Below are 12,831 nucleotides of genomic sequence, written 5' to 3' on the forward strand. Positions count from 1 at the left end.
AATGTGGAGGCTCCAGCATGGCATTGGGGAGCACAGGCCACCAGCTGCACAGAGGTGGGAGATCACTGTGAAGATTCCCCCGGCACATGGACTCAGTGGTGATGCTGCACCCAATCCTGACACAACGCAAGGAACAGGCCTGCCCCAGAAACACCACAGGGCCCTGCTTCTCCATGCCAGGTGCACCTGGTGTGGACAGACAGGCTCAGCAAGGCAGGATCCAAGTATGGGGGGATCTAGGGGTGGGTTGAGAGGGTTCTGTGTGGGGCAATCTGATGTGGGCAGCTCAGTGGTGGATCAGGATTCGGGAGGGATCTGCATGCACAAAGGTTTGTTGGGGGGTTCTGGGTGCAATGGTAATGGGACTCTGCAGAGGGGGTCCAGATGAAGGTGTTTCTTTCATTTTTCTTGGTCAATAAATAAGCCTACGTGAAACTACTGCCTGGTTCTCAAAAAGCTTCTGAATCTGGACAAAGTACTCAATGAACGTGAGCTGATTTAGAGTTTTGGAGGAAATCATGTGCAACTCAATTTTGGGGGCTGAATTTCACTTTGTTTAAAATTCATTCAACATAGAAACTAAGCGGGCACAAATCATAATGAAGTAAAACCAGAAGAAAAGTTCATGTGAATCCCTGTAAACCAAAGCCACTGGCTTTCACGTAACTGTTATGTCAACTGTCTCTCAATACAATGGGCTTGTCAGATGCTGCTCTAACACACACAATTTTACACTCTTAACCTCCGAAAAGAAGGTCCTAGTTAAGTCTTTCAAGGTTCCCCAAAATTCTTTAATGGGTTACGGGTCCCCTTAGCATCCACCTAGGGCATGTGAAAGGCCTGTTTTCCATTTATATTAATATGCTTTGGATCAGGAACCTAGTCCATAGTCTGCCAAGATAAGTGACTCTATCTTTCATACTGCAGTTAGCACCAATTTCATACCCAATTAACTGCTTCTGGAAATTAAAACTTCTCCATTTTTTAAACCAGGCCACAGAAACTAGAACTGTGTAAATAACTGATTTTCTGGTTCAGGAGCTGAACTAAACACTCGGAGAAAAAATTCCTTTCAGGTTGACCCAAAAAGAAATTGTTCCACTTTTTTTCAACAAGACAAAAAAGTTGAAAAAAAATTAGTTTTGAATCAAAACATTTTGTGTGACCCAAAGGATTTGGGTTTGGGTTTTTGTTCTTTTTTACTTTTTGTAAAAATAAAACTGAAGGAAAATTTGAAACAAAAAGTCATTTCAAATTGAAACAATTTGTTTAAAAAATGTCGAAACAAATCTTTTCAACGTTTTCAAGTTTGTTTGTTTATTCCAGACAGAATAATTTGGTGAATTCCACTGACTTGAATATGCATTTTTTGGCAAACAATTTTTATCCAGTTTTTTTTCCTAGCTCTAATGGAACCATGTATGACACAACAATATGCTAGGCAATATCATCTTTTTTTAAACAGAGCCATTTCATGGAAATTACTAAGCAGGTCAGCCCTCAGCAATTGTAAGGTGCTTAAATTTGATTTAATTTATTTGCCATCTATATTGATTTTAGACAATGTAGTGGAATATAGATTTTTTCAAGATTGATTTTTGTGACACACCAACTATTTTATCAGAGCCACATATTTTAAAAATACATTGAAAGGTGTTAAAAAGATATATTTGCTAATGTAATATGAAAATTGTAATTTCCTATGTCCTGTATATCATACACCAAAAGATATATAGACCCCAGTCCTGCAAACACTTATGCACATGAATAACCGAGTTCAGTGGCACTCCTCTTATGTGTAAAGTTTCACATATGCATATATTTTTTTCAGGATGAGGTCCATATTTATTAAGTATATTTGAACGTTAGTCAAAAAATGTGAAAATCATACACCTTTGGCATAAAAGAACTGTTGCATACTCTCCCACTGTAGAAATTTTAAACTGGAAGAATATTGTGTACACACACACACAGTAAAGCCTGTCTTTAGCAGCCACTCTAAAATGAGTGACAAAAACTGTTTATCTATTAGAAGTGGTCTTCAAATAAAAGTGGGGCAGAATTGTGCTTTTTTTGAGATACCTCGTGGTGTTTTCATTATATATTAGAGAAAAGGAGGCTAATTGTGATATTTAGTGTCAAGGAGAAAAATATTTGAGGAGTTGTATGTTGAATAGTATTTATGTATATGTATGGGTGTATCTATACGTACCATCTATTTTTATTTATTTACTCTGTATTAGCCTTACGTTGTACTCAGGTATTGAACCATCTGTTCATGAGCATAAATCAGTTCTTGCAGTGTCTGTTAGTGCGGATACAGTTCTGGCATCATCAGAATTTTTATTATTAACCTCCATTCACAGGTGGGCCAGAAAAAAAATTTGTTTCAAGGGGCTTCAAAAGCAGTAGTTGTACAAGGTTTGAGCCTGGAAGCAAATTATCTTGACTCATTTTCCAAAAATCATTATGAGCTCTTTATGTTAGGCAAACCTTAAAAATACATAAAAGGTTAGCAGGTCATTTATTCTTTTTTGTGCTTATATATCATTAGTAAGATTCTGATACCCTTACTCACAACAAATTGTACCTTACTCCCTGAAGCTAATAGCTCATGGAATAAGAGTAAGGAATGTATATAATATTTCAAGGGTTTGCAGGATTGGGCCCACATCCACAATGTGCAGATTTACTTGACGGCTCTCAGCAGCCCCAAATAAGCCATTTTAATATTAATTATGCACTTTTAAGAACAAAAAATAATCAACTGTAAGAACTGCTTACGTATGGATTCAATGAGCTTTTTAGTCCCGTTAGTAAACAGTGTTCTCTAACAAGTAGGGGTTATCAAGAGCTGTGCGTCAACGATTTCAGTTTGCTGACTTGGTTTGTGTACAGCCTCTGAATTTTAGTTCGAGTTTTGAGTTCAAACAAAGTTGGAAACTCAAAGCCAAACTCAGCTGCAATTGCCTAGATTTGGCTGGACACTAAAGGGAAAAAACGCTTTTGCCTAGTTTCCCGGCCAAAATCATAATTTGATCCAAGTTTGTTGGAAACATTTTTGAAAAAAGTTCATAGATGTTTCAGTGACCACCGCCTGTGTTTCCTGTTTGCAATGATATGTGACAGCAGCAGTAGATTCTGATTTTGTCATAGCAGTAATGTTGAGGGGGCCGTTGCATTATTTGTTCCCATAGATTTCAGGGATTTTTATTTCCCTTTTCTGGTTTCAATAGTAATATCACAGTAGTACACAGCCCAGGGCAGTGAGCCTCCCAGCCCAGGTCGACAGACTCAAGCTCACAGGGCTCGTGATACCACTCTAAAACTCGCTCTGCAGGCGCTGTGCGTCAGGCTGGAGTTCAGACTCTGAAGCCTAGGGGGAGGGAGGTGGGTTTTCAGAGTCTGAGCCACAGCTTCAAAGCACCACATCTACACAGCTATTTTTGGTGCGATAGCATGAGCCTCACAAGTCAGAGTCTGTTAATCTTGCCTGGGAGGCTTGATTCAGCGGACTGTGTAGACAGATCCTTACAGACTAGGGTGACCACCTTTTCAAAAAGCAAAAGCAGGACACGTGCACAAACCCCGCTCCCGTCCTCTTCCCCCAAACTCCCACACCCTGCTCCTCCTCATACCTAACCCTAACCCCTCCCCCGGCCAGGTCAAAAGCCAGAGCCAGGCTGTGGTAAGAGCTGCCCAGGCCGCTGTGGGGAGCCCTGGATCTTCCACCTCCCCTGAGTAGGGTGATAGGGTACTTGAGAGCAGTCCCCAAGCCATATCTCCACCCCTCGAGGCACGTCGCCCAGGACAGGTGGAGGGTCCAGGACTCCCCACCAGCAGCCTGTGCTCCCTGGGCAGCTCTTACTAGTGCCTGGCTCCAGCTTCTGACCTGGCCAGGTGGTGGGGACTTGGGCAGGGGAGAGGAAGAGCAGGGGGCGGGGCCTTGTGATGAGCTGGGGCTAAGGCCCACCTCAGCCTCCCTCACCGGGAAGAGGCTGGTGCTGCCCCTGAGCCTTGGGCAAGCACGGAGCAGCACTGCAGGTAATCTGGGACAAACGCTGTCCCAGAGTCATTCAACCCAGGACTGGGACATTAGCTCTGCATTTCGGATCTGTCCCACCCAATTTGAGATGGGCAGTCCCCTATTAGAGATCCCAACTGGGGTCAGGGTCTCATATTTTGGCATGGTACAAACACAGGTTGATCAGTAGCTGCACCGAATAGTTTACTATTTAAATAGGTAAGACAAACAATAGATCAGGTACTGAGGCACAGAGACCGCCTATGTGATCTGCCTAAAATTCCAGAAGAAATCTGCAGCAGACCCAGAAAGTGAGCCCAGATCTCCAGAGTCCCAGGCCAGTATCTTAACCACAGGATAGTCTTCCTCTCTGGAATATTAAATGAGTGTAAAAAAATCAAAGGAAATTCCCACATGATGATTACAAATACAAAGTATTAATCATTTAATTTTATTTTAAAGTAGAATAAAAGCAGAATTTCAGCCTCAGCATTGAACTTACCATCTGTATCTTTTTATGCACTCTTATGCACCCTTCAGGTTCCAAACACGCTCTCCAACCTTAACACTAAAAAGGTCCTAGAGCAGTTTTTAAACTAAGGGCTGGGGGAAAGCCAACAGGTGCGGAGGAGCATGTGGTTCGGACATCCCTTAGGGGAGGATCTATTAATAGAGAATATGTCCTAGTGAGGACGATAGGATGGAAAATGATAAAATACAGGCAGGGTCTGATCAGAAACAATCAAACAAAAAAAGAGTCCCATTCAATTACATCGTGTAATGGCAGACAGCTAAAAGGAGACAAGTTTTTAAAGTGCTTATATACCAATGCTAGAAGTCTAAATAATAAAATGGGTGAACTAGAGTGCCTTGAATTAAATGAGGATATTGATATAATAGGCATCACAGAAACTTGGTGGAATGAGGATAATCAATGGGATACAGTTATACCAGGGTACAAAATATATCACAAGGACAGAACAGTGCTGCTGTGGGAGTGGCATTATATGTGAAAGAAAGCATAGAATCAAATGAAGTAAAATTTGGAAATTAATCAAATTGTACCATAAAATCTCTGGTTTCAGAGTAACAGCCGTGTTAATCTGTATTTGCAAAAAGAAAAGGAGTACTTGTGGCACCTTAGAGACTAACCAATTTATTTGAGCATAAGCTTTCGTGAGCTACAGCTCACTTCATCTCTATGGATAGAAATTTCATGCTCTAATAATAAGAATATAGAGGTAGGGATATATTACCGACCACCTGACCAGAATGATAATAGTGACTGTGAAATGCTCAGGCAGATTAGAGAGGCTATTAAAATAAAAAACTCAATAATAATAATGAGAAATTTCAATTATCTCCATATTGTCTGGGTACATGTCACCTCAGGATGGGATGCAGAGATAAAGTTTCTTGACACCTTAAATGACTGCTTCTTGGAGCAGCTGATCCTGGAACCCACCAGAGGAGAGGCAATTCTTGATTTAGTCCTAAGTGGAGCACAGGATCTGGTCCAATATAATGAATATAGCTGGACCACTTGGTAATAGTGACCATAATATAATTAAATTTAACATCCCTGTGGTGGGGAAAACACCACAGTGGCCCAACACTGTAGCATCTAATTTCAGAAAGGGAAACTACACAAAAATTAGGAGGTTAGTCATGCATCCGACTATTCACCCACAAAAGCTCATGCTCCAATACGTCTGTTAGTCTATAAGGTGCCCCAGGACACTTTGCCGCTTTTACAGATCCAGACTAACACGGCTACCCCTCTGATACTAGAAATTAAAGGGTACAGTGTCAAAAGTGACAGCTCTGCAAGCTGCGTGAAAACTTTTTAAAGACACTATAATAGAGGCTCAACTTAAATGTATACCCCAAATTAGTAAGAGAACCAAAGAAGAGCCACCATGGCTAAACAACAAAGTTGAAAGAACAGTGAGGGCAAAAAGGCATCCTTTAAACAGTGGAAGTTAAATCCTAGTGAAGAAAATAGAAAGGAGCATAAACACTGGCAAATGAAATGTAAAAATACAATTAGGAAGGCCAAAGAAGAATTTGAAGAACAGTTAGCCAAAGACTCAAAAAGTAATAGCAAATTTTTTGAAGTACATCAGAAGCAGGAAGCCTGCTAAACAACCACTGGGGCCACTGGACAATCGAGGTGCTAAAGGAGCACTCAAGGACAATAAGGCCGTTGCGGAGAAACTAAATGAATTCTTTGCATCGGTCTTCACGGCTGAGGATATGAGGGAGATTCCCAAACCTGAGCCATTCTTTTTAGGTGACAAATCTGAGGAACTGTCCCAGATTGAGGTATCATTAGAGGAGGTTTTGGAACAAATTGATAAATTAAACAGCAATAAGTCACCAGGACCAGATGGTATTCACCCAAGAGTTCTGAAGGAACTCAAATGTGAAATTGCAGAACTACTAACTGTAGTCTGTAAACTATCATTTAAATCCGCTTCTGTACCAGATGACTGGAGGATCGCTAATGTGATGCCAATTTTTAAAATGGGCTCCAGAGGTGATTCTGGCAATTACAGGCCTATAAGCCTGACTTCAATACTGGGCAAACTGGTTGAAACTATAATAAAGAACAATATTGTCAGACATATAGATGAACATAATTTGTTGAGGAAGAGTCAACATGGTTTTTGTAAAGGGAAATCATGCCTCACCAATCTACTAGAATGCTTTGAGGGGGTCAACAAGCATGTGGACCAAGGGGATCCAGTGGATATAGTGTACTTAGATTTTCAGAAAGCCTTTGCCAAGGTCCCTCACCAAAGGCTCTTATGCAAAGTAAGCTGCCATGGGATAAGAGGGAAGGTGCTCTCATGGATTGGTAACTGGTTAAAAGATAGGAAACAAAGGGTAGGTATAAATGGACAGTTTTCAGAATGGAGGGAGTTAAAAAGTGGTGTCCCCAGGGATCTGTTCTGGGACCAGTCCTATTCTACATTTTCATAAATGATCTGGAAAAAGGGGTAAATGGTGAGGTGGCAAAATTTGCAGATGATACAAAATTACTAAAGATAGTAAAGACACAAGTAGACTGCGAAGAGCTACAAAAGATTCTCTCAAAACTGGGTGTCTGGGCAACAAAATGGCAGATGAAATTTAATGTTGATAAATGCAAAATATTGCACTTTGAAAGGCATAATCCCAACTATACATATATAATGATGGGGTCTAAATTAGCTGTTACCACTCAAGAAAGATATCTTGGAGGCACTGTGGATAGTTTTCTGAAAACATCCACTCAATGTGCAGCGGCAGTCAGAAAAGCGAACAGAATGCTGGGAATAATTAAGAAAGGGATAGAAAATAGGACAGAAAATATCATGTTGCCACTATATAAATCCATGGTATGCCCACATCTTGAAAACTCTGTGCAGATGTGGTCGCCCCATCTCAAAAAAAGATATATTGGAATTGGAAAAGTTTCAGAAAAGGGCAACAAAAATGATGAGGGGTATGCAACGGCTTCCATAAGAGGAGAGATTAATAAGACTGGGACTTTTCAGCTTGGAAAAGAGATGGCTAAGGGGAGATATGATTGAGGTCTATAAAATCATGACTGGTATAGAGAAAGTAGATACGGAAGTGTTGTTTACTACTTCTCATAACACAAGACCTTGGGGTCACCAAATGAAATTAATAGGCAGCAGGTTTAAAACAAATAAAAGGAAGTATTTCTTCACACAACGCACAGTGGACCTATGGAACTCCTTGCCAGAGGATGTTGTGAAGGCCAAGACCATAACAGGGTTAAAAAAGAACTAGATAAATTCATGGAGGATAGGTCCATCAATGGCTATTAGCCAGGATGGGCAGGAATGGTGTCCCTAGCCTCTATTTGCCAGAAGCTGGGAATGAGCGACAGGGGATGGATCACTTGATGATTACCTGTTCTGTTCATTCCCTCTGGGGCACGTGGCACTGACCACTGTCGCAAGACAGGATACTGGGCTAGATGGACCTTTGGTCTGACCCAGTATGGCCGTTCTTATGTTCTTAGTTCAGAATACAGAGTGTGTAAGGGCTCTCACTGTGCAGGGATCTCAACAGCTACATAAAAAAGAATATACTAAGCATGAAGTTTCAAAAATAGAGCTAAATTTCCATATCGAGCAAAATTCAGAAAAAGCAATATTACGATAGCGTGGTGTTTTCATGTTTTCTTTTTGCAGATCCCATCAGTATGTTTGCTAAAATAATCTAGCAATCGGGAGGCCCAATGATTTCATTGGGACTCTGCACAGGCCTAAGGGTCTCCAGTGAATCCAAAGGCAAGATAGGGTCCTAGATATTAACCTCATCAAAATTCTTTGGTGACAGACATCCCCAGTCAGTTTTAGAATATAAGACTAATCTCAGATTGATTTATATATAAAATAATTATTAAAAGAGGGGCTGGTAGTATCACCTACTTTTAAAATTACCTGACACTTCCCATTATAAGACCCTGCTTTTAATTGCTTATAACTTTGTCATTCTTTAACCAATTGGGCTGAAATTCTCCATGCCAGGTGTCTGCCTTTTTGGGAGAACTCCAGCCAGGACAATTCAGCTGGTTCCAAGAACAATGCTAGGGGAAGATACAGTGTTTTACTCATGTTAAAAAAATCTGGTAATTTTTTTGCTTTGAAAACCTCTAGCGTCCCCATGATTTGGAACAGGGACTTGAAATTTGGCCAGGGGTGGCCTTTGAGTCAGGATTTGCCTTTGGCCATCTCCATGAAAATCTGCCTATATCTGGCCAAATTATAAGCCTTTGAAAAATCACACATGCTCAGTAGAGATTTCTGCCTCTAGTGCTGGTCCACATAGATGATGAGAATCTACTACTACCATCCATTACTCCTTTAGCTCAAATGGCAGAGGTCTGTGTGGTGGATATAAAGGTTCCAACCCTGCTGATGACCTATGTGGGTGTAAATATGATGCCACATGGTGGATTTTTTTTCACTTTGCTTTTTTAAAAATGTACGAAACTACATACAAAAAACTATGTTAAAAGAACGTTAAGGTTGCAAAGTCAAACATTCAATAGTTAGGAAATGCCCCCTTGTGTTTTTGCATTATGATACAGTCTTTAATTATATGATCACTTACTATTTTTTGCACAAGTTAGAGTTGCTATGGGGAGGAATCAGGGTTGTGCAGTGAAGGAGATTGTCTGTAGTACCCCTGGTTCATTTGTTACAGAAGGGTGGATGATGTGTAGTGAATGAGGTAGTGAATTGCAGGAAGAGAGAGGAGATGGCCTAATAGTTAAGGCAGTTGAATGCTGTCCCAGAAAACTGGATTCTATCCCTGCCTTTGCCACAGCATTCCTGTGTGATGCTGGGCAAATCACTTAAACCAGACTTTTCACAGGTGGTCAAATAGAATGTGATTATGTAATTCTAGACTGTGGCCATTATTTCCTAGACTACAGACATCAGCCAGCATAGCTATATCAGCCAGGTCCCAGGATATGATAAAGTGTGATTTGTGACCAGCATAGCTGTCCTACAAAAACGCCTGGTGTGTAGACAGTAATATCAGCAAAACTGAGCTTTTACCTGTGTAGTTTTTTTTGGGGGGGAATAGGGGCTGAAATAAGCTATTCTGACAAAAGCACAGTTTTGATGATATAAGATGCCTCCACACTAGGATCACTTTTCTGGTATAGTGGTATAGCTGGTATAGCTATACCAGCAAAAAGAAAAGGAGTACTTGTGGCACCTTAGAGACTAACAAATTTATTTGAGCATAAGCTTTCGTGAGCTACATTTTATGCTCAAGTAAATTTGTTAGTCTCTAAGGTGCCACAAGTACTCCTTTTCTTTTTACGAATACAGACTAACACGGCTGTTACTCTTATACCAGCAAAGAGTTCCAAGTGTAGGCCTGGCCTCAATCTTAATGCTTATGCATAATGGGACTAAATTAAGGTTGCATAGGCAACCTTAATATGGCATTTCCTAACTCTTGGCTGCTTGCTTTTGCATTGTTCTTTTAATTTAGTTTTTGTGTGTGTAATTTATGAGTGTTTGTTATGTATATTTTAGGTACATACAAAATAGTCTGTGTAGCATATCTATCAATCTACATATGTATATAAATAGTATATATGTGTGTGTGCTTTATTACAGCTCCATCCAGTAGAAAACCAGGGGACCCCCTTGTTATTTCTGATATCAAGAAAGGAAGTGTTGCTCACAGGTGAGATCTTTCAAACTTCCAGGGAAAATCTGTTGCCTTCAGCTTGTGCCCCATGTAACTTCTGTGCACATAGAAACTCTGTTACAAGAGTTCTGTGGTCTGTCAAGTTTCCAAATCAATTGAATCATTTTACTGGAAGAATAAATAATATATTTTCAATCTCCATTAATTAAAACTAATGATTGTCATCCAAAACCAAGATGAAAAAGATGTATTAATTTTTTTTCAAAGTAATTAAAATCCATTTGAATGGTACATGAGAGTTAACACTGCTTTAAAAAGCATATTTATATGTTACTAATTAATCATGTAATGTTCATTTGTTTACAGAACTGGAACGCTAGAACTTGGTGATAAACTGCTTGCCATAGATAACATTCGACTGGACAACTGCTCCATGGAAGATGCTGTTCAGATCCTTCAACACTGTGAGGACCTTGTAAAACTAAAGATCCGCAAAGATGAAGATAACTCCGGTATGAATGGTGACGTAGTTACATGCACTTTCATGTCTTTTAGAGCATAGGATTATTATTCTGTGTGTAGAATGCAGTTAGAAAATGTGTTAAATTTGACATATTTATTAATGTCATTTAAAGATGTTCAGAATAAAAGTAAACACAGGACTTTATGCAGTCTAAAATTGTCTCCATGGCTATATTACTGATAGGGGTTTTGCAGTAGTAGAAGTTACTCTGTATTCCAAGGCGATATTTAACCCCTCAGATGTAGACACATCATGTTGATTTTGCCCTTATGTGACCATGTAAGTCTTCCCTGTTTCAAGGACATAAAACAGAATCCTGAATTAGGGTCTGTTTCTGCAAGATGCTCTGGCCCAGATCCACAAAGGTTCTTAGGAACCTAAATCCAGGTTTTAGGCACTGCTGTGATCCACAAATCTCCCACTTGGCTGTCACCAAACACTGTAGGTGTCTAAACTTGGCACTGAAATGTTCAGCATAACAGATCTCTAGATTCCTATGTTTTTGCCTCTGGACTTGCACACTGCTGCCTCACTCTAGGCACCTAGATGCCTACCTCTCGCCTAAGGCCCAGAGCGACCCATGAACCAGGAGAAGATAGGTGAAGCAGTACCTGGCTCACCTATGGGACTCAGAAGCTGCCTACCAGATTGAGTCCCATTCAAAGTTTGTCTGGAGGAGGAGGTGGTAGAGCAGGAGGTACCTAATGTATGACTTTTAGTCCAGTGGTTAGAGCACTCATCTGCAATGTGGGAAATCCAGGTTCAATTCCCCCTCTGCCTCAGGGGGAGAAGCATCTCTCACCTGTCAGGAGAGTGTCATTTGAGAGTCATTAACTACTTAATCCCACGTCAGACAATCTCATAGCCCAGTGGTTAGAGCATCCTCCTGAGAGGTGGGAGACCCCAGTTCCAAACCCATTCTGCCCTAGGCAGAGGGGGGAGTTCAACCTGAGCAGAGGAGTTCTCTAACCACTGGAATAAAAGTTACAAGGCAGGTGGTGGCGGTGCTACCATCACCACCTCATGCTCCTCTTCTTCCCCCCATTTGGTGTGGAGTGAGGTAGGCACCTAACTCATCCTCACAAGAAATTACTTAGGTGCCTAAACCACCTGACTCCAGGAGAGGGGTCCCCAACTGTGGAACACTAGCTTCCTCCCTGCAGCCTGGACTTAGGTGCCAACCCCAGGAGATAAGAGGGTTTAGGACACACTCCTTTCCTTGGCATCTTCTGCTGGCTAGCTTAGTTGACTCCCCACCAAGCATGCTGGCTCTTGTGGAGCATGTTCATAGGTACCTATCTCTGCCCATTCGTTGTATAGGGAGCCTAGGTGCCTGACTTGGCTTTTTGGGTCACAGTGTTGTTCCTGTGAGTTTGTAGGGGCCTAAAAGATAGGTATTGCAACGCTTGGCATCATGACACAATGCATTAGTGCCTTTGATGATCAGGCCTGTGACCCTGATCCAGCAAAGTACTTAAGCGCATGCCTAACTTTAAGCACGTAAATTTGACTTAAGCAGGCCTACTCACACGCTTATAGTTAAGCCTGTACTTAAGTACTTTGCTGGATTGGGAACAGAGTGCTTAGCAAAGTGAAGGATCAGCCCCTAAGGGAGAATTGGGGCAAACACCATTTTGCACACTATGTCAGTTACTACATCCAGTCCATAAAACAGCAAACTTCCCAAATCAAATGTTCATGGAAGCAAAATCCTATCTTGTTGAGAACAGAGTGAGTTCTGCTAGGCATTTTAATGCCAAAGCAGGTCAGTCCAAATGTAGCTATTAATTATTTGTATTTTGGTAGCACCCAGGGGAGCTGCAGTCCTGGACCCCATTATGCTAGGTACTGGACAAACACCTAACAAAAACAAGGTCCCTGTTCCAACAGCTTGCAATCTAAGTAGCTACATCTAAATTATATGTTATAACTGACTAAACTAGCTCCCCACACACTATAATGTTCTTGTTCTGTAGCTGAATGCCAGCAAGGAAGTTCTTAAATTCTTTTCTACTGCTGAAAACTGTGAAGAAATGACTTCTGGTCTGATCAGTAGTAATGAGGGGCAAACCCAGCAGCATCTGCAGAAATT

General features: G+C 41.0%; 1 protein-coding gene across 9 annotated transcripts in view; it reads left to right on the plus strand.

Annotated features, from left to right (window-relative positions):
* The window catches only part of GRIP1 (glutamate receptor interacting protein 1), a 550,719-nt gene that overhangs the window by 498,130 nt on the left and 39,758 nt on the right, over positions 1 to 12,831 (plus strand). For all 9 annotated transcript variants that reach the window (XM_073327851.1, XM_073327853.1, XM_073327855.1 and 6 more), the window contains 2 exons: positions 10,183 to 10,252; positions 10,583 to 10,728. In XM_073327851.1, coding sequence (XP_073183952.1) covers positions 10,183 to 10,252; positions 10,583 to 10,728 — 216 coding nt within the window. The remainder of the gene's footprint in view (positions 1 to 10,182; positions 10,253 to 10,582; positions 10,729 to 12,831) is intronic.

Source organism: Lepidochelys kempii, chromosome 1 (genome assembly GCF_965140265.1).
Source record: "Lepidochelys kempii isolate rLepKem1 chromosome 1, rLepKem1.hap2, whole genome shotgun sequence".
Classification (NCBI taxonomy): Eukaryota; Metazoa; Chordata; order Testudines; family Cheloniidae; genus Lepidochelys; species Lepidochelys kempii.